At 38.3% G+C, this 23,182-nt stretch overlaps 1 protein-coding gene across 1 annotated transcript in view; it reads right to left on the bottom strand.

Annotated features, from left to right (window-relative positions):
- zgc:109889 (uncharacterized protein LOC553542 homolog) overlaps nt 1-23,182 on the bottom strand; it is a 46,158-nt gene that overhangs the window by 19,234 nt on the left and 3,742 nt on the right. Inside the window, 1 exon segment of the mRNA XM_042512408.1 lies at nt 1,743-1,887. Coding sequence (XP_042368342.1) covers nt 1,743-1,875 — 133 coding nt within the window. The 5' untranslated portion in view covers nt 1,876-1,887.

Below are 23,182 nucleotides of genomic sequence, written 5' to 3'. Positions count from 1 at the left end.
TAAACTACACACAGGGTTAATGCAAATTTTTACTAACACATTTCCATCACTATACCATGACACTGAGGGAGAATTAAAGACCATGCATTCTCTGAAACGACCATTTATACTCCCTCATTGGTTCTTCTCATTACTATATAATAGCTTTTTCAAATATACAATTAAAAAAATAATGAATTCAGAACAAGATTAGAACTGAATATTTAAATTTACCTTTAAGACTGTTCGTTATTGGCCTGAGACTGTGGTGCAAAAAAGAGGGAGGCATGTCAAATATTTTTTTAAGTAGTGAGGAGGGACTTATGATATTTATTTTGGCTTAAGGGAAGGGCATACAACTTTAATTTTTAATTATTTTACTGATGATTTTTGCCTTCCAAACCCCTCAGGCCTGCAGTTTTGGTAGGAATGTTGTCTGTGGCCTTCTGTGTTTTTAAAAATGTTTGGTGAGTTTTAAAGAAATCACTTTGTTGATATTTTCCCCTACAAATTTGTTGGGATTTTTTTGTTTGTTTTTGTAAATTTTAATGAAAATAGGCTATTTGTTTTTTTGAAAAAAAAGGACATTTTCTAAGAAAAAAAGGATTTGTTTTCTTCAAGAGTTACAGAAAAAATGCACCATTTATCACAGTCAGAAACTATAAAAACAGAAATTGGATTTTCAAATATCCAACAGTCTTTGAACACATCATGTGTTATTAGACAAGTTTGTGAAACAAAATTCCATGACTTTTGAAAACTCTCAGGGAATATTTAGTTTTCCAAAGCTTTTCCAGGCCTGGGAATTGCTATTTGTAAATTCCAGGACTTTTCCAGGTTTTCCATGACCATACAAACCCTGCGTACAGGTTTCTAATGAGCTGTTCCGTGTGAAAGGGAAGATACATTGATTATGATGCATCTGGACACTGAACTACAGAGTGCTGACTCATCAGATTGGGCTTTTACTGCAGGCCACAGAGAGCATTTTGGCACCATGTTTACGAGATATTGGATTTCATAAAAATCCCCCTTGGATCCATCTTTTTTTTTTAACAAGGTGTTTCAAACTGACTCCATCAAACACCATGGCAGCTGCTCTTAAAGCTGACTCCATCCTCCCAGCAAACAACATCTGAAATATATCTAATCAGCATGTGCAGACAGACTTGTTCACACTCAACACTTAAACATGTCTCAAGTGATATGTTTCCAAGATCATAGCTCTGAATTAATTACTTTTGGGTGTGATTGCACTTAAAATGCTGATGATGACACATCAGGATCTCTTTATCTCTGATTGCTCACGACTAATTGGGAAAATGTCAAGTGAGCATGTGACCTACTGTGGTTTAGTGTAAACACAGTGAGTAGTAAGTTTATGTGTAGTTGATCTCTCTAAACAGCAGTCTATTAAATATGCAGAATCTGTGGGCAATGGCATGAGATTTTGATATGAGAGGAATTCTGGTTTCTGTTTGTAGTGCGAGTATTGATTTATTTTGCTTTCTCAAAAAAAATCCACAAACTGTTGCCATTAGATTGGTATGAATTGAAATCACAGTGGACTTTTACAAGTTTAAATGCTGGTATGATTGGGTTGCAGTTCCCAACAGATGCAATCACACATCAGCAGAAGAAAGTGCTAAAACCCAGATTCACTCACAACAGGGAGACAATCTCATTCATGAGACTTGATTTTAGCTACAGCACTGAATGTGCGAATCACCCAGAGGAACATTACTTGTAAACTGGATACTCACTCAGACTGCCCAGCTGTTTGATGATGGCTGCCAAGGTGCTGTTGGTAACACACTCCAGTTCACTGGTCACCCCATCCGGCAACGCCCCACGGCACAGGTGCCTGGGCTCAATGTTCCTCTTCACCAACGGCATGCTGGTCTACGCCTGAGGGGAACAAAAAGAAAGTTTAGTTCAAGGGTGACCTGTATTGTTTTATGAAATAACACCCTAAATGTGTTCTGACATCCCCCAAATTTGTGTCGGAAGCTGCTTGACTGCTGACATTAGTTAACATGCTGTGGCTCATTATTTTAATTCCCCGTAGGAAAAATAAGAACATTAACAACATTGCAGCTCAGCACTGACAGATAAGACAGAAGGAAGAAAGCCGAGGAATAAATGGGTTGGTGTTCAGCTGCGAGCCCTGATGGAGACGGAAGTGTCATGTCCGCCGTGGGGCGCAGTCGCTCATCACACTGCTTAATGTCAATGCGGCTGGGATGAGCCAAGAGCCAAACGAGCCGGAAAGAAGTTTCTAAATGGTGCTAACGAGCCGAAACTGTAGCCAGAGAAACCACGGGGGGGCAGAGAAGAGGGAGACAGAGACAGACAATGTGAAAGGTTAGAAGACGAGAGAGTAAAGGATAGATAGACAGAATGAGAGAGTAGACGAGAGACTAAGAGACAGTGCGAGACAAGAAAGATAGTGTGTGAGTGGCCACAGGGGAAGAGCTACATATAGATGCAGAATGTCATATGATGTGAGCCAGGCATCCTTGTAATGGGTGGAAAAAAGAGCCTCAGTTATGAGAGTAATAAAGACAAAATGGAAAAAATTAACAAAGAATGATGTGTTTAAAGCTGCATTGATATTTGTTTTTATTTAATACTGAGGCAAGTCTATGTTATCGCAAATGGAATAAAAGCAACAGTTGGTAACTTTTATAGAAATAACTGTCATATTTCATAAAAAAAACATGTTCCTCTTCCTCATAGTGCTTCTGATGCATTTGCTAGAATTTACTGTTACTAAAAGAAAAATAACTAGATGTTAAGAATTGCCTGATAAAGTAAAACTAGGCAGTACTAATCAAAGAGGAATCAATGATTTGTAACTGCATTACCTATTTCAAACCTCAAATGTTTCCAGAAAAATAACTTAGTGTACTGTTTAGCTGCAAAAGGAGACAGCTGGTCTGGTCCGTGGTAGGTGCTTCACTTTTTTTGCTGGACTGGCTGCAGAGTTTTTACAGATAAACAGTGCACTAAAATATGTTTCTGAACACATCTGAGGAGAAAAATGCATATTGCAGTAACAGAACTCCATTTGACTGCAGTGCACAGTGATTGAGATGACTGACAGCTGCATTAGCGACTCCTCTGCTCTGACTGGTTGTTTTCTTTCATGTGCGGTATGCAGTTATAAGCAGTACAAGGAGGCAGCTGAACATGATTTTTTCACACTTTATTGGTCTCATGTACTACTGTATGAATATAATATGTTTCAGCAAATAAAGTTGTCTTAGAAAAGTTACTGACTACAGCTTTAACACTAACTTCTGCAGCTCCGTGGAGATTTTTATGTCATTGTTTTGGTTCAGTGACCGACACCTTTACTGGAATGTTATGGCTGATTCTGAGCCTCTTTTATCAACCCGTAAATTGCCCAAAGGATAATGAAAAAGAACCTTTCATCTTTCTTGCTACAGTTTTACTACAGAATCTCTTTTACTTTTGTCTCCTCTGCTATCTCCTTTTTGATGAGTGCATCTTTGAGTTGACATGTGCAACTTTTGTGCAAAGTGCCCTGGTTTTTGGTTTAAGTGTACAATCTGTTTTGGTACTGTATAGGTGTGCATCTTTTGGGTTGAAGTGGGAATTTTTGGGGTTCAAATATGCAGCTTTTGGGTTAGTATACAATTTAGAGGTTTATATGTGCAGTCCTTATGTTGAAATGTGGCGCATTTCATTTGAACGGTGCAATTTTTGGTTAAAATATGCAACTTTTGGGTTGAATTGTAAAATACAGAGGTTGAAATAGTCCTTAGGCTGATATGTGGAACATTTAATTTGAAGGGTGCAATTTTTAGGTTATAGTGAGCAATATTTGGGTTAAGGTTGCACATTTTTAGGTTAAAATGCGCAGTTTGTTAGGTGAAATGTGCAGCTTTGAAGTTGAAATGTTGAATACTAATTTTGAAGGGTGCAGTTTTTAGGGTAGAGGTTCGAATATGCCACTTCTGGGTTGAATTGTGCATTTAACAGGCTGAATATGCAGTCTTAAGGTTGAAACATTGAATCTGAAGGGTGCAATATTTAGCTTAAACTACGTAACTATTGAGTTATGACAATTTTGATGTCAAAATGTTAAAACTATTTGGTTGAGGTTGGATTACTTGGAGGGCAGGGATAATTGTGACAGTTCAACAGAAACTCAGGAAACGGAAAAAGTTGCCAGTTATGTAATTTGTGGAAAGCGCTCATCAAATTACCAACCAGAAAATAGCAATGAATGTAGATTCCGCATTAACCGCAACTGAAGCCTGTAATTTCACCAAGCTCTAAGTAAATTATCATGACCGACACGGAGACAGAAAGTGAGGAAGAGAAGTTGGATAAAAGTGAGTGAGAGCCGAACACGTGAGAGGAAACTCTTCTCAGTTTGGAGTGAACTCTCTATGTGGGACACGCTTGTTATTTTTGGGCCGTGATTTTGTGTGAAAGTGTGTCTCACTGCGTGCACGTGAAAGAGTGTGCATATGTGCATGTGGGAAGTGTGTGTGTTCCCAGGTCAGTACTCTGGAAACGTGCCATTCTCGCACTCTCTCCCACACTTCTAATAACATCTTTGGCACAATTAATATTTGCAGGACGAGAGGAGAGAAGCTGAGACAATGGAGGTAAACAAAAACATAGATGTATTGCCAAAATGTGTGTGTGTCTTAGAAACTAAATCTTTATGACAAGCATACTAATACCCACTGATTTGCACACTTATAAGTCATAAAATGTGTGTGTTCTTTAATTTGTTTGTCCAGACTGAACCCCACATGCCAACTTTAATAAAAAGTGACTAGTTTGTCCTCTTTATGTCTCTCTCTCGTGCGCTCTCCTGCTCTCCCTCTAATAGCTTCTGGCATTCAATTACACAAACCACCTCAGATTGTGCCGACCTGTCTTAAGACTCAGATCGAGCTTCCCTGAAAGTGTGTGTGCACGTGAGCTAATATCGACCCCCCTGCTCCAGCTGTTGTAAATAATCTAACACCATGGCTGTTTAATAAAACATTCCTCCTCATCCTCCATTGCCGCCTCAATAGCTGCTCTTCATCTCTTATTTGTCTCATCTGTCCGACCCCTCCCCTCTCATCTTTTTTCCCTCGCTCTAGATCTTCTCCCCATCTGGGCCTGGTTTCATTAATAAATCAGTGAGGGTGAATATCCCTTCCTCTGACTCCCCAGTGTCCAACACAGAGTGGGTATTCCCTCATTTCTGTGTTGATCTGAGAGGATGTGTGTGTTTTTGTCAGTAAGATGTTAACAGAGATTATGTGTGAGGGGATGCTGGTGTGCATACTCAATTTTAAAGCCCACCTAAGCTACATTTAGACTGCAGACAAATCTGATTTGTTTCTCAAATCAGATCTTTAAGGCAGACTGTCTGCACCGTTATCTGCAAGTGATCACATCAAATTTGAGCATCCAGACATCACCAACCCAATGATTGAGATTCATCATTTCGCCCTTTTAAAAAAATCATGCTGTCAAGTTACCGCTATTCATTCCAATTTATTTCAGTGTCTGTCAACCAACTATTCTTCTCTATGTTGTCCGCCAAGTCACCCTGTCAGTAGTAGCATTCTGGCCTTGTATCGCATCCTGCATATTGAGACTATGTCCCACATTTTGATTGGCTCTTTTTTTTTTTAAGTCAAAACACTGCAGGATGAAGCTTTTCTAAAATCTGGCTTTTATCCAGTGGTTGTGAAGAAAGCAGGGAAGGCTGTCATAGTGGGGCTGTGTTTGTTGTCAATCAAACAGCACACATGTGGGTCAAGTGCAGGTGAACCTGTCACTGTCATATATTTTACACCCAACAGGGAAAATGAGAGTCACGACAAAGTCACAAGATATCCATATTTAGGAAAATATTATGGGGGTTAAAAAACACAAAGAAAAGGAAATGCAGCAACAGCAAAGACTGGTAAACTACATACGGCAGGAGGCGACACAGTACATGTGAAGCAGAATAAACAGTGTTTGGTTCAATAAACATTATATAAAAATGTTAGACTATCTTTCAGCATTGCTTATATGTCCAGTATTGTCCCACACAAAGATATTCTTTGTCCCACATTTTGATTTGTCGGAATTTGGTCACTCAAGGTGCAAGTGATGCAAAAGACACTTTGAAATCCAAAATGAGTGAACCGAGCATCCAGACTGAGAAACATCTCAAGAATTGAATCACGTACAAAAAAAACAAGCTCCAAAGGTGGTTTGGATCATATTTGCAAAAATATAATTTCTCTTTTTTTGTTTTTCTTTTTTTTTTTACCTGCAAAGACTTTCTAAAATTAATCTGGATATGCCACAGTCTGGACAAGGCATTAGTCTTGGCTTTTGTGATGTAGATTTACTACATGCATGAGATGATCTTGATCCTTCCTCTCTCTGACACACGCAGACACACACACTGCATTTTGACCCAAAGGCACTTACTCTCCTCACTAGCCCATTCAGGTCAGCTGCAGGGCAAAATGACATCAGCCTGGTGTGCTACACCCCTGATATAAACACACTGCAGACAAAGGATTAACAAGGGGGACCCAAGGAAATGGAAAATCCTGGTCGGACAGAGATTCAGGTGGTCCCAGTGAATAGAGAGAGAGTAGTCAATGAAATGGATTGAATGGTTATCTCCTGCACATCACACAAAGCTCTATCCTGAAAAAGCTCTGTGGTTATTAAGGGACCAGACTACATAAACAGTCATGTCTTTCCAAATGGTCACTATGCCAGACCAAGCTGTACCCTGACCAATATCAGTTTGCAGTCTTTCACAACCTTAAAGACTCGAAGGTGTCAGCAGTACACAACCCGTGAGGTGTCATGAGGGGAAATCCCCTGGCAAAAACTCATGCTCTTGAATTAACAATTAATGCTCTTGATTTGGGATTATTTATCACCTTTCTGCCTTTACTCATTGCAGGATAACAGACATAAAACCAGTCATGATACTGCACAGGTCATGCAGATTATAAAAAGTCAGCCTAAGGATAGTTTAAAATTAGACTGAATATGCCTGGCAAAAGGCATTTGCTGGGGAAGAGACAAAATATATAACATGCTATAAAATCAAGTTATTAAACTGAGAGCCAGAACTATTAAATCATGCACATGAATGTTTTTTTTCTAATCTACATGGCAGCTCCCACAATCTTTACAACAGTAATTGTGTCATGAATCACGCTGTAGATGTTATGAAATTAGGTTAAAAGGCAAAAAATAACCGCGTCTTACATACAGAGTCAGTTCAGAGTTGCTGTGAGACACACCACAAGCCTCAAGTTGTCCTGCCTGGTAGTTATTTTCATTCCCAACACCTCTCGTCTGTCGGATTGGGCCATTTACACGCTGACATCACATATTATGTTATGTTGACAGGTAAAACACCTGAGAGCAGTTCCCTGTATTTACCTAAATGACTCATTTATAGCACCAAATGCAGCAGGATCAAGGAGAAACTAGAACAGCTGCCACAGTGAAGTTGACATTTGACCATTTGGATATAAAAATGTCTTCACTTCATCACTTTTGTCCTATGAGACCAAATTCTTATCAGTTCATCCTTAAGTCCAATAGAACATCTGATGAAAATCACTTCAAGAACTTTCTCTACGAAACAGATGAGGTCACAGTGACCTCTGACTACTCTGAATTTTCACATTAAATGAAAAGTTAATATAAGAACTGCAGGGCTATGAGAATGAAAACAAGCAAACATAATACTGAGGAGCTCTAAAAGAGAGGTTACTGTAAGTGGTGAGATTTCAGGGTGCTAAACACCACTTACAGCCTTGAGTTTGAATTACACAATTTTAGTCATCGTAAGACATATTTGGGACCAGAAGACACCATGGGATAGAGAAAATTAACGAGATGACAGGGAGGAAAGGAGCCAAAAAGTGTGTCGTGGAGCCATGGGTACGCTGTCATGGCAACGGCGCTGAGGAATCCGCTCCGCTTCTCAAAAGTGGCACTACTACCGAAAATAGTATGAAAGAGAGACTGAGAGAAGGGGAACGGGGAGAGTTAACGGTGAGGTGCAGGGAGGAGGGGAGAGTGGAGTGGACACCCCCATGAAACTACAAGTAGAAACTTTAAATTTAAAGTAGGTCTCCGGAGGATTTATTGCAGTCTGACACCTCCACTTATACAACACAGAAGAGTTTAGGGCGCAGCTCTGGAAATAGCAACAGAGGATCTTTTCTAACAGTCTGGGGAGTCAAACTCTGAAAGGCCACTTCAGATCAAAGATTCATGACGAGATGAAATTGTTTAAGGACACTGCAGAGAAAAGTTACAGCTGCATGAATCAACCTGTCAGAGGCTGTTAGCCGTCGGCTGCTCGCATCTTAAAAAACAAGGAGGTGGATACTTTTAGAAGGTAGCATGGATCTGGTTAATGATTCTGCAGTTTCAGAGTTTGTTGCATCTTAATCACTTTACATAACTTTGTCACACAATGTATAATCCACTCAGCGCTTTGATTTTGATTTGTCAGTTTTTCAGAATGTCTTTCGGGGTGCAAGGCAGTTCAAAGTTTCAGATCATTACAGAAATTGTTGCTAAGATAGATATTACTCACAATATATATCCCTTACATATGAAGCTGCAGTCAGGATTCAATTAGCTTATCTTAGCGGTAAGAGTCCATGATTGGACCTGTCACAAAAGCTATTGACTTATTGTACAGTATATAGACATGACCTCAACGATTTGGAGGTTTTTGCCGTAGTCTGTAAATACAGCACAGGCTGTCCCCAGCAGCAGTCCAAGGAGGACGAGTTGCGGTGGTGGTTGATTGCAGTGCAATAAATGGTTAATAGGTGCAGGTGGCCCAATACTTTTGTCCATATAGTGTATATTCCAACAGCACTCCTAATGAACAGTCCTGCTCCAAACATAGAAAATCAATATGTAAATAAATCTGTGGGAAACCCTGTTTGTGTTTTCACAAGATTATCATCAACTATTCAGCCAACATGATGCCAGAATAAACAGCAAGCTTTTCTCAACCACTGTAACCACTCAACCATGGGTGCAGCGATTCTTCTCTTTTAAAAATCTCCACCCTGCTTTCTTGTACATGTCTGAAGAAAAATAACAACATACTGGTCTTTCTGACCTTCACTGGATATATACACGTTGCATCTATACAACTGATGAAGGTCGGACAGCCTGAAAAGGTGTTACTGTAGCCAAATTAATGTTATAGCCATGACAGAGAAAGTGTCAAAATAACCAATAAAAACTAAATTTTATACTAATTACATTCTCTTCAGCACAGGTTATATGACCGTCATGCAAATATTAATTTTGTAGTTCCTTAAAATTAGTTTTTAAGGAATTTTGAATGAGATTTCTTTCAAGGCAGTGACATCATAATACACAGTCCTGCACCAGAAATATGTTTTAAGTAAAACTGGAAACTTGCAATGACTGAGCTGCAAACTGACAAGGCATAACAGTTATACTGGAGATCAAACTTGTATATTTTTTCACCACAGGATCAACTTCCTAACCACAAGGATGGTTCAACACCCACTGCAGTTAGTTTATGACATAACACTACGAATGAGCTTGTCTGGGAAACTACCCAAAGTTCCCCTTTTGGTCATGGCTGTTTGTCACACTTCTCCCTCCTTTGTATCGACACTGAACACCTCTACCCCCCTTTATACATCCTCCACAACTTCTCATCATGTTTTGATGGCTGTGGGTATAAAAACACTTGTAATCAGATACGACTTGATCCCTCTGAGGCCAAACATCCCCCCAGACCGGGTGCTGCACCCAAATGTCTCCAAAGGAGGGGTGGGGTGGGGTGGAGGGGGCATGCTTTATCCTGTTTAAGTACAATAATTCCTGCTTAATTTCCACTAGGATTGCGTTACAAACAGGACTGTGTGTTTGTGAGAGGCACACAGATGACAAGGGTATTAATTACTGTCCTTAACCAAACTCATCATTCCTGCAGGCCATCAGGGGAGCATCAGCTAATACTATTACTGCTCCGTCTGCTCAACCACATACACTTAAGTACGCACACATGCACCTCTCCTACTGTGCTACGCCGAGCAAAGTCGGCCTCCGTCTGTTTTGAGAAAGGTTAGCAACCATCCCTCCGCCAACATCGCCCCTCTCACACTCCTCCTCCCCTCCTGCTCCATAGGAGGGACCTGTATAATCACAGTTAATTAGCGTTCGACAGTAACTAATGGAAATGAAAAGCACTGATTCTTTAAGATGATATAATTAGATGATATACAGCATGAGGGACCAAATTATATTCCCTCAGCTAGATGGTGTTGTCTGCTGCGTGAGTATGAAAGCTAATGTGACACACTGTATGGAAGCATGTGCATTTGAAGGGGTAATGTGCAGTTACAGGAGATCATTTGCAAAGTTCAGTAGCTTTTCTGAGTGACAGTCTGTTGAATTGACACTGATCAAATGTTTTAAAGTAAACTTGAATGCAAAGATGATACTGGAAAAAGTCTAAGCTTTTAAGTAGGAAGATGAAAAACAGCTTTGTTCTAAGATTGAACCTTTTTCAATTTCCTTTTCAAGTTTAATTATGGCCTGATTATTCATAGTGGTGTGGTAATCTAATAATCTGTTTAATTGTTTCTTTTTTTTAATTTTCTATTTGGACTTTTAATTTGGATTATGACCAAAAATACTCTCCATATTCCATATAATCAATATCTCTGAATGCTTCTGAAAGGTACAAAATAAGTCATCACTGGGGTGGTACCATAGTGCAAATCATGTCTGTACCTTTTTCATTTTGCATACAGTTTGCTGTATTTGTATTTGTTCTGTTCATGTGTTTTGTATTCTCTATTTTCTGCTCCTTTTTTTGTTTTTCTTTTGCATTTATGTAAACCGTCTTTGAGTACCTAGAAAAGTGCTTTATAAGTCCTATCTATGTTATTAATTTACACCTTTACAACTATTTTTTAAATAATTTAGGGTGAGTTTCATGCCTTTGTAGGGTTTTTTTCTTTTTTTTTTGCAAATATTGAGGTAACAGAAAAACATGATAAGGGCATTGCAGTTCATGGCTGACATCTTAACCCCTGAGCCATGAGGAAACCCCAACCAACAGATACATCTGTATGTCCTGAGTTCTCTCTATAATGCCCTGACAGTGCTGTGTAAAACATGCAGGCTCATTAGCACTGCAGCGCAGCTCATGTGTGAATGAAGAGGTAAAGCTTACGGATGCTAAGAATAACACTGGAAGAAGAACGTATAATTAAAAGGGTTATCAGGTCACTTGCTAAAGTAAATGAATTAAAAGCAGCAGCACAATAGAGGCTTAATGGAGGGTTCTACTGCGTGTGCTGTGACACCTACTGAAGATTGGGCTATTGTTTTACATAAAAGCTGAAAATTAGAGTATAATTTGAGGCACATCTCTCATTAGTTCAGTTTGTTCATTTGTGCTTCTTTCAAGACAACGTAGTGTAGCAGTTAGGTAGTACGCACAGGAAATATGAGGGTATTTTTCCAGTGAAACAAATTGTACTATTTAGAACATAAAATCAGCATATTATGTTAAAAATACTAGGGATGCACAGATTGTGAAATTCTGGGGTGATACCAATGTATAAAATAACAATTTGGCTGATAACAGATACTTCTGATTTTTTGTTGTTTCTATTTTTTAGTGTTATTTTGTGCCAGGGAAAGAAAGAAATCCACATTATATAAAAAAAAATGAACCATTTTAAAATCATTTAGCTCACCATTTCACTACCTTTGAATGAGCACACATTCAACCATACAATTTTATGGAACAACCTCTACCATAGGGAGACCATGGTTTTGCTGGCAACACTTTTCCAGCAATGCGTCTGTGTTATCGGCCCTGATAACCCTGATGACATCTCTATGACATCATCTGGGTTATTTTCTTCAAAATGCAACTGTACAACTGTAATAGAAGCGAGTACTCCTAGTAATGAGTAAACTGAACTTAATGTGTAAAATTGTTGCAATGCACCTTTAATTAAAATATTTAAATATCTAGCATGCAAAAGTAATGACTTATGTTTTCAAAAATATTGATAATTTAGAATTTAAACTAGTAATGGCTGTCTACTGCTTAAAGAGAAGTTAAGAACTTGGAAAAAACAACAATTGTTACAACAAACACAGTTGCACAGATTATATTTTAACCATAACTCACAATGCTTCAGGTGATATTGTGTATCCATGGGTAAGATTGTGCAAAACATGGTTTGTTTTCCTTCTCTCAGATGTCAGTCTTGCCAAACCTCCTTAAACATTCTAAAAGCCACAGGAGAATATTTTAAAGGTCTTTTTATGCATCACTGCTTTCCTGGATCAGGTAAAGCCCACTTGTCTGGCACCCCGCAGAGTTAATAACAAACAGTTTGAAATCCATGTAATATAAAAGAGCAGAGTGTAAATCCAGACCTGACTGACAGTCGGTGAGGACACAGCTATGAAAACAGGAGAGTGAGCCAACACAGTGAAACAGAGCTAATGTTTTATTCGTAGTCAGGATTACTCTGGTTTTGCTCTGCAGGCCTGGGAAGCTCTGTGCTTGGTCGTGCGCCAAATGTCAGCTAACAAAAGCATCAGCAAGTGAAGAACAGAACAGAGCTGATATAAAAAATAAAAACAGCAATGAGTGCTGAACTGTATGAAAAACACATTTTTTTAAAAAAAAATCTGCCTTTCTTTGTTTGAAACTGGTTTTGATTGATGCCGCTTGAACCAGACTTATAATCCAAATTTAAAGCGCTACGATTCCAGTTACAGCTTCATCTTCACCCCAACCCCCCACACGCTGCTGACTCCTGCTTCCTTCTGGCCTCCTTTTAAACCTCCATCCTAAACTACTCTCCGTCTCCCTCATGCCCCCGCCCAACTCCAGCTCGTCTCCCTTTGATGTCTGTATTTGTTGATGCTCTTGGGTGAAGAGCCATTGTACAAAATGATCACAATTACGATGCCCCCCCCCCCCCCCTTTTGCACTAATCCTCCCTAAAAACAAATTATGCAAAATGGAGTGAGAGAAGACACAAGAGATTTTACACTCTCTTGCTCTTTTTTTTTTGGAAGAAGTCTTAGCGAGCTCTGTGGAGTTGTTGTCATGGTTTCTTTGGAAGTATTTTCATTTTTTGGCTGGATAATGAAGCGATCAGAGTAGGACGGAGAGAGACAGAAGAGCGTTTAGATCGAGGCAGTGAAGTTCTGCTAGAGATCTCAGTCACTTCATTGTCTCAGATGTGTGTGTGTATGTGTGTCTACAGTACCTCTTAACTGAGGGTGAATGCAGATGAAGTGTTATGAAACAGCCACTTTAATGAACGGTGAATAAAACATGTGAGACAAAAGAGCCAAAGGCACAATGGCATGCACACACACACTAACTTTGTTACCATCCTGATAGTTGAACGCTATTTGCAATTCATTAGTGGTATTTGTTTTTAACTACTCGGTGTGTCAGACGGGTGGGGTTTACCACAAATACTGAGATCCAGACAAAAAGACATAGAAAAAAAACTGTTTTTAACCATTCAGTTCAGGCCTTAATACATAATGTATAAGAACTAATTCAAGTGATATTAATCCCTTTGTGCTTCTGTATTGGTCTTATATTAAATAACAGTCAGTGTCAGACTAATGTTATTATAATGGTGAGGATCTGTTTTTACTCAACAGCCTGAAAGCTGTTGGTCCATAAAACATGGATTAAAACCTGCATAACTTTTCCTTGTTTCAGCTCATTAACTACACACTCGTGTGTGTACTTTATAATCAGTGCCAACTATTTTTCCTAGCCATTTGTTTCAATTAAATGCACCAGAGTACAAAATATCAGCAGGTAATCCATCAGTGAGCATTTCCTATCTCTCTTTTTTTAATGTTATGGTTTTGCAATTGTAATGTAGAAAAGAAAAAAACTCCCCCTGATGATGCATTCAAGGACAGTCTGACATTGGAGCTGATGTGTTTGGAGAAAAACATAACACTTACCCTAAAATAAACATGCTGAGCTGTTTGCTGTGATGAATGTCCTACAGACTATAAAGCTAGCTAAGAGGGTAAGTCTGCAGGATGATTTTCATAAGTTATTGTTAAAAATAGAAATCAATGATTGTTGGTAGGTCAGAAAATGTTATTTTTTTTAACAAAGATGTGACTTAAATAAAACAAATCATTCCTAGGGTTTTATTGTTATTCACAACATTGAACAAGTCAAAACTAAATGTTTTGAATATCTGCACAAAATAGCTATTTACATTTATACTATTTTATTCTGTTATACATTACATTATACATAAACATAAATTCATGTTTAAAATCATTTTTACTTTACTATATTTTACATATTATTTACGTTTTGTTTTACCCCTTATTTCAAACTTAAGCCGAAGACTTAAGATTTTAATTGCCAATGGCTGCTTCTGTTGTGCAAATGAAAAAGAACTTGATCTCTTCTATTCCACTCTGCTCTGCTCTGTTCTGTGTTAATGTGGTTAGTAAACAGGTCAGCCACTGAATGAATGCAATGTTTCTGAACAGCATTCAGCCCTCTACGCTGTGTGTGTGTTGTGAGAACTCCCCTGTGCCCCTCAGCGACCCCGTCTCTCACAATTAAATGTGTCGACCTCAGCACGATTGCAACAAGTCATCCGGCAGAACCATGTGACCTGACACACACACATACACTTCAAACTGGATCTACTGGTGTGGGGTTAGTGGACAGTAGGGTCTGGGCACTGGGGTGAAGGCATGGAGAGACAAGTCATAGTAAGTCTGTGATATGATGTGTCACATTGTCCCAGTTTCCTTGATCCCAGTTAAAACTGGTGAGGCGGATAAGGACAGAGACTTGACACAGAAACCAGTAAGACGCAAAGAGTACATCACTGGATCTGATCAAAAGCTGGCTTGTTGGCTGGTAAAGATGCCAGAGTAAATCCTTTTCAGTTTGGGAAAAAATCCACAAATATTTGCCTAAAAAAGGTTATTTTTAGATATTTTTTTATAAATCTTTTCTAGCTCGAGCTAACATCTGCATGCCACTAAAAGAAAAAAATGAACTAGGTTTGGATTTATGTATTTAAGAAAAATGTGAGGAAACCTGCTGTCTAAAAGTGATGTTGGCACATTTGTCGACTATTTATGATGGGTATATAAATACGCTAAATGCTTCACAATATTTCACTGAATGCAGCAACATTTTCTAGTGACCTTAGCAGTAAATGCTTAGCAGTGAGGGGCTAAAGAAATCCACATGTGGGCAAAAAAATGTGTGGAAAATATGAGGTTTTTCATAGTGCAAAGACTAATGCAAGCGCATCATGTTAAGAAATGTGTAGGATGTGACAACTGGACAGGAAAAAAATCTACACGAGAAGCTGCTGGGAAGCAGAGGTTCCTCAGCCAGTATTAACAGTAATATCTCTTTTCATACACTATTTTTCATTACACCCTCCAGAGCTGCAGCAGTGTGACAGTTATTACAAAGAAGGTGTATGGCAGTGTGTTATATTTGTGTTTGCCTTGCCTTGAGGTGACAAGATGAGCACAGCTCTGACTATTCCAAAGGGTATTTCCTCAACAAGTTTCCGATCACTTTGTTCTTTGTGACGGGCTCAACAACAAACAACTTTGTATTTCCTCCTCAACATGTTGTGTGAGGCAACTTAAATCTGCACTGAATAAGTTGTATTTAAAAATACTTCATCACTTCGTCAAAAATCACTGCAGCAACAAAGAAGACTGTCCTTCCCCCAAATAACCAACCACAGATTTGCTCCTTTTGTCCAAATGAAATCCTGCTGCAGAGTAGGCACAAACTCCTCTGCTCACAGGAAGTAAGGAATTGAAACTTGAGTGAAATCCAAGCTGTCTGCTGAGCAGCAGTGAGGGAGGCTCCGTCCAGAGGAAGCTCCACTCGCCAAAGTTATATCTTTCACTTGTCCTTTCCCTGTGGTATAAAGCACCACAGACTGTCCAAGCTTACTGACATCATGTAACATGATTTCTGGTAAATAAGGCTATCGTGATTCAATGCAGGTATATTTAAGGACTATTTTCGTCATGAATAATCTATTTTTCTTTAACTGGCTGCCCATCACAAGCACCAAAGACCGAAGGTGATGACCTCAAATTGCTTCTTCTGTTCCAGCAGTTCAAAACCAAAAGATATTAACTTTACAAAGATTTAAAACAAATAAACAAATCAAATCCTCACATTTCAGAAGGTAAAATTGTAAAAGCTGGAGTAAAAATTGGAGTATGTACTTTCAAAAGCTGAGCATCTTGCAAGAGAGAGATTTAAAAGAAGAATAGTCAGAATCAGAAACAGCAGGGACCAAGAAATCAGGACTTCTAGTCCCCAGTATGACTCAACCTAAAAAAACCCCCACTGGATCCTACATTTCCAAAAACATTTCAGCATTTTTTCTTGTACCAAAATCTCTCATCTTTCAAACTCCACATCCGATTCGTCACTGGTTTTTCTATCAGAAATTTGTACTGATGATTAAACAGACTTTGATGTGCAAAATTAGTGTCGTGCTCCTTCAATTAGCATTTCTGGTCGGAGACCGGATTAAGATCTTTATAATGTAAAAAAAAAAACATTTCGATAATCATCATACAGATAAATACACACAGACTGACTCAAAGATAGTGAGACAATCTTTCAACCAAAAGACTTAAAAAAAGGTTTGAAGCTCTATAAGGGGGTTTAAAAGGAATACCTGACCCCCAAAAATGATCATTTGCATATCATTTATTTACTCAGTGATACAGTGAACTTATAAAGAAAACTTTGTTTTTCTCACATGCCCCAAAGGTGAACAAAAAATCCAACTTTCAAATTCTTGAGGAACTTAAGTGACAGGCGATATTTAACAACAGCAAAACTATATCAAAATATCTTTTTACAAAGTCACACAACTTGTGCAGTATAATCCAAGTCTTATTTATCCAGATAAGCTCAGTGCTTCCCAAATACACAACCCTTTCCCATGGGAAACTGAGCTGGGTTTTCCTCACAAATTCAACATGGGGTGAGCAATTTATAAACTAATGGTCATTTGGGGGTATTAAGTATTCCTTTAAGTGTTAAAGCCATCACATCTGTAGCCATCAACCATATCTCTGACCCCCCTGTGGATGGAGATTTTACTTTCACCACAGGACCTGATAGAAGTATCATGTAGAAGATGTGGTCATAACAGCTATGACTTACATTTCATTCATTTTAATCACACCAGTTCACGTGGCACACGCACTCAATCACCCTTTCACCCAGAGGCCTGTGGCCAGAGATTGAAGCTTGGGGTCGACACTGGATCGATAGCTTCTTGGGATAAAAACCACCAGCAACACTCGCATGTGAACACCCAAACACTGCTCCTAGCAACCGTCGCCACGGCAAGGCAGCCTTATCGATCAACTTGGCAATGAACAAGCCTGGAAATTGCTGAGTAAGGCTGACTTCCTCGGGTGGGGTAGAAATTACAGATGAAAACATGGATGTTGAGACAGAGAATTTAGTGTGCGTGCGCCTTTTTAAAATAAATCAGTGGCACTAAAGTATTCTTTTTGGCTCAGACGGGCACAAAAGGAAACGCACACACACAGCAGCAGCAGCAGACTGAGGTACACAGCGAGCCCATCAGTGTCATTGTACGATGTAACACCCACGCCGGTGCGTCGTCAATAGACTGGCCTTGCTTGCACTTTGCATCATCCCACTGAGAATTAGACAACAAAAGCCGACGTGGGTAAAGCAGCGAGGTCAGACGACCAGGTGGAAGAACGATGATGCACAGTTCTGGGGGAAACACAGCCTGGCAACGTTCCCAGCAGCAGGAGACTAAATGCTTTAGAAAATGTATATTTACTGACGGCAATAATGCTGAACAGTTTCCCGTTCCTGTCTGTACCCGAGGAGTTGTGATGCAGAACTAACTTTATGACAAATGCATAAATGCACTGCCAGCAGGAGACATGGAAGTAATGGAAATCATGATAGAAATCACACATTTCGAATATTAGCAAAAAGATTTAAGAAAAAAAATTACATAAATTTATTTTAAATCTTAGTGGAATCATTTATCTAAAACATGCAACTCAACTGCTGCTATAAAATGTATTCTCCAGTATATTTGCGACACTATTACTTGTGTAGATCCTCCTCTTTCATCACTGCAATAATAGTGATTTCTGTAAATACTACGATCCAAATAATCGAAAATGTAATATCACTTCTCTGCTATGGCAATACTTAATCTATGTTATCATCAGGTAGCTTGGTTTGCATGTTTTATGAAGCAGTTTTTTTTGTACCTGACCTGTTGAATGACAGTGAAACTGTATGATTATCCCAAGTTTGAGTCTAATCCTAATTAAAACTGTACTGAATAGGTCAAGACTTCAAACATGAGTTCGTAAGCTGTAAATCAAACTCTAAATCAACATTTAAATGCTACTTAGCTTCTTTTTAAAATGTCTTTTTTAATTCTGTTTACACCTGGTATGTCTGCACAGTTGCAGATATATGTTAGTATTATTTGTGAAATTAGATTTCAGTGGAGGCCACATTGGATTGTTTCTCACTTGTGTGATTAAAATATTTCCAATAACTCCACAGTAGCAGTTCAAAAGTCAAATTTTTTAATAAGTTTTTTAATAAAGTTTTTATCTAACAAAATATTCTGCTTCATTCTGCTTGGTGGCATTTAGCCAACATGATCAAACAATCTATCAGAAGGAGATAATATTCAAAAAATTGGGAAAAAGTCCAGATAACTGCATTCATGTTATTGTTATTACAATTTTTATCAACTATTTTAACCTATATATTTATTTATGATTATTTTATATGTTTATCTTTTGCTTTACCTTTTTTGTATTTTTCCTTTTTGGTTTGTGACTTGTAACTTCCTCCCATGATTTTGAAAGAAATCAAGCCAATTTGCTCAAGTTTCACAGAATTAAAAGATATTTTTGTTTGTAAGTTGCAAGCTTAGAAATGGTTGTTTTCGTTTCACATACAGCTCTTAAACGAAGTGCGTAGAAAGGCCCAGCTATGAAAGACTAGATTTTAAATGGGCAGCTTATGACAAGATTTATACCCACAGTCTACATCACCTTACAATACAAAAAAGAACTGATCTTTGATGTCAATTTCATTTCTTGTAATTTTGTGACATTTTATCAACCAAACAATTAACTGATTAATCAATGAAAACATTGGCAGAGGAATAATAATGAAAATAATGGTTAGCTGCAGCTCTACATGGATTATAGAGAACCCTGGCTATTCATATACCTATAAATAACCATAATATTATCAAGGTTTCTGCTCATATCTGTTAGTATAGGCTTCTTTTCAACTGAGAAAGTAAGTTATATTAAAGTTTAGTCAAATTTAATAGATCATCGCTAATTGTTCATGTTTTTGTTTTTTACTTTCAAAGTAAACACTATAAATTGAGTTTAAATTGCAAAATATCTGCATACAATGTTCCAGCTAGCATATTTTATCTTTAAAATCACTGTGTACATTTAATAGCATCTTTCAAGTTATTCTGATGGCACAATTTTTATTAGCACTATGAACACTAATGAACATAGGTGAAGTGTATGTTGTTTTCAGCCCATTCATCACAGTTTAATCAAATTTCATATTCTATACTTAGCGGCTTTTACTGCAACCATCATTCTATAACTATCCCATCCTTCAATGGGAACAAAGTGAAAAATCCTGCATGGAAGACTCCTGACAGACAGATCCTATTCAATGTGTCAGATGGTTATTCAAACTATGAATAGCCCCGGAGTGGATCTCTAAGTGGCCACATCACTCAGTCTGAGTGCACCCTGAAGAGGCTGCTGAGTATCTTCAGAGTTAATTCAAACCATTAGCCACAACGAGACGTACTGAACATGTGTCCCAGGGAAAATCCAAAGGAAGGCAGAGATCTGTTTGAATAACACAGTCGAATCCCACTTCCTTTCACCTGGAACCGTTTAAAATGAAAAAAAAAAATCTGGTTCAAAGAGGAGGCCGAGGAACAGACTGGAGGCTCAGTAACAGAACAAGCTCCTCCGGGGAGGGAGAGCAGAAAACGTCCATGCATCTGGAAAACGTATACGCATGATATACCTTCTACCCAGGGACAGAGTGCGAACGACTCCTGAAATACAGATTACTGTGAAAACACACCGCTTACCTCTGGAATCCTAATCATCCTCAGTGCTTCAGCAGAGAAACAGCACAGGATAAAGCAGCAGCTTTAAATCTCTAGCAAAGACTCTGCAAGGTGCTGGCACACAAAAATATACAAAGCAAGATGGAAGGCTGTTTTCGGGTTGGCGGCTGTCCATTTCTCAAATCAGACAGTGGACATTTTATGTATTTTCTCCTTTAGTGATGAAACTGGGAGCCTACACCTCATGTACAGGCAGCAAAATTACCCTGATATTCCAGCAACCCTCACTTTCAGAGGCGACATTCAGACTTCAGAGTGCAGCACAAAGGCAATACGTTTTGTTTACACCACAGCTTCAAAACAAATCTTGCGTCAGAAAAGACGCATAAAAAAAAACAGAGAACAGAGGCAAAAAGAGGAAGACCAAAGTGATCCGACTGTTTTGATACTCTAAAATAGTATACATACAGAAAGTGGTGCTCACTTTAGGTGTATTGGACTGGCAACGTTGGGCATACTAATTAATAGAAAACCACAAACACGGATATTATCTGATGTTAGTCAGTATTTAGAAGCAGCTATCTCCTCTGTAGTATAACGACATCTATTAAATATCCCAAAGTAGCTCTAAAACAGCTATCTGAAAGTTTCATTCCTTTACATGAGCAACAGATGATATATGGATTCCAGTTTATTGGTCATTTATTAAGAGGCACTCTCAGTTTCAATTATGGCTAACAGCTTTTGAAAAAACAAAATGCAGTATGTTAGTTGGCTGTAAGTGTATTTTTTAAATAAACAATATTATATTAACTGTTTTATTTGTGAAGGAAGGTTAATCATTTTGAGTGCCCTCTCTGTTTTTGTTATTTATTGTTTTTATGTGTATGCTTCCCCTTTACTGTAAGTGAATATTTAAAAAACTATTTGTTTTTTGAATCTATATTTTCCATCATATCACTTTTTATGCCACTGATGCATCGTGTCCACTGTTATTGGGATTATTCTCTTGTTTAAGAGTAAAACAAAAAAAATATTGCTTTGTGATTTAATAATAAATGCATGAAAGAGTTAAGCAAAAAAGGAACTGCCAAATCACTTTTTAAATGATTGTTAGTTAATATCTTTTTTTGGTTTTGGTCTGTCTATAGAAGTAACTTAAGATGTTTTGCTGGCTCAGCTTTCTTATTATTTCCAGCGCTTTTTAAAATAAATTTAATCGTTTAAAGAAAAAGCTGATTATTACAGGACAGAATTGTGTTGCTAAAGGTTTGATGCAAAGACGCCATTTTCATGTCTACATGCTAAATACGAAGTCAGCAGGCCATCAGCTTAGCCTTGCAAGACTGGGAAGTGGGAGCAAACTAATAGCTTGGCTACAGCTCCAACTACATGCAGCTCTAAACTTTAATAATAAACCTGTCTTGGTTGTTTAATCTGCACACAAACAGATTTATAAAAAGAGAAATTGGGATTTCACCAAACTACTTGTGGTTTTGCTAATCTAGTATGCTAGCTGTAGTTTAATATTTACCATACAAACATAAGATGGGTGTCAATCTTCTCATACAACTTAGGCAAGTTAATAAACATAATTTCGTAAAATTAATTGGGAAAAACTGTTAGCTGAGGGACCAGAGTCAACAGTGGGATTTATGCCTGCGAGTATTCTGCAGATTTATTCTCATTTTGAAACAAACTTCCTCAAAACAAAGTCCTTATTTCAGTGTATTTACTCATTAAAAATGTGTTATCACTCGAGTCCGAGGAGACTGTGGACAAGGCAGGAAAAAAAAAATCTGTGAATATCAGCAAACTAGGAATCCCTCTGGGAAAAAAATGGGAAGTGTGCATCTAAAAAGCACTAGAAAGCCCCCAAAAATATCCTTTGTGCCCTCAGCAGAAAACATGTCTTTGTCTACCAGCACATCACCCCACTTTGTCTTTGCTTCACTTCCTGACATTAAGTTACTGTGTAACTGAATGTGTGTATGTATAGTTATGCATCATATGCGTGTTTGAGCGTTTATGCTTGTTTAGCGCTCAGCCGTCTTTGCCCTCCTTCCTCGATGATTCGCTTACGTAAGGAATCAGCGCAAGCTTGTCTGAGCACTGTCTCTCATGAATACAACTCTGTACTGTACAGCAGCTTCTAGCACACACACACACACACACACACACACACACAAAGAAAACCTATTATCTAATCACTTTTCGCCTGGGCTGGAGTCTAGACTTGAAAGGACTCAGTTGCTGTTCACAGAATTGGACTCAGTACATTTGTTAATGGTAGAGTGGTTATTTTCACTGGTTGAAAAACTGTTTAGATTTGCAGGGCCCTCACATTTACTACCAAGTTTATACAGTAAGAACATTGTTGTGTCAGATTCACTTTGTGGCGTGTATGTCCTAGTAAATTTGAGAAATTAAACATACAAAGACTAATGAGTGCCCTGTGGATTTGCTGTTTTAGCAGTCTGGCAATTATTCCCCAGTTTTCCCTTATGGGCCTTGAAAGCAGATGATTGGTTTAAAAGTTAAAATTAAGAGAAAAATAGGGTTATCAGAGGTCAAGAACAACAACCAAGTAGGATTACCAAAAGACATGTATACAGCCTATGAACGGAGAGTTCTGTCTGTACTCTGGTTCGTGTCATGAATGTTTGTGCACGTTTTCTTAAACATCTATATTAGGCTTGGGCAATGTGTATTTTTCTTATGATATTGAAATTTCACCAAGGTATATGGTATGTTACAGTATTAGTGTGCAACACTACCAAGACCCCCACGTCCCTGTTTGCTGTCCTGTTTTGATGTTCCAATTTGAGCTGAAACAAACAATAAAAAATGGCAAATCTGCTGATAATTTGGGGTATCTTATTAATTGTTTGGTCCACATAATGTCTGGAAATATTGGACCAAATATCCCATGATCCCAAGGAACATCTTGAAAT

This window comes from Plectropomus leopardus, chromosome 23 (genome assembly GCF_008729295.1).
Source record: "Plectropomus leopardus isolate mb chromosome 23, YSFRI_Pleo_2.0, whole genome shotgun sequence".
NCBI lineage: Eukaryota > Metazoa > Chordata > Actinopteri > Perciformes > Serranidae > Plectropomus > Plectropomus leopardus.
Note: the sequence above shows the minus strand (reverse complement) of the source record. Positions and strands in the feature narration are given on the sequence as shown.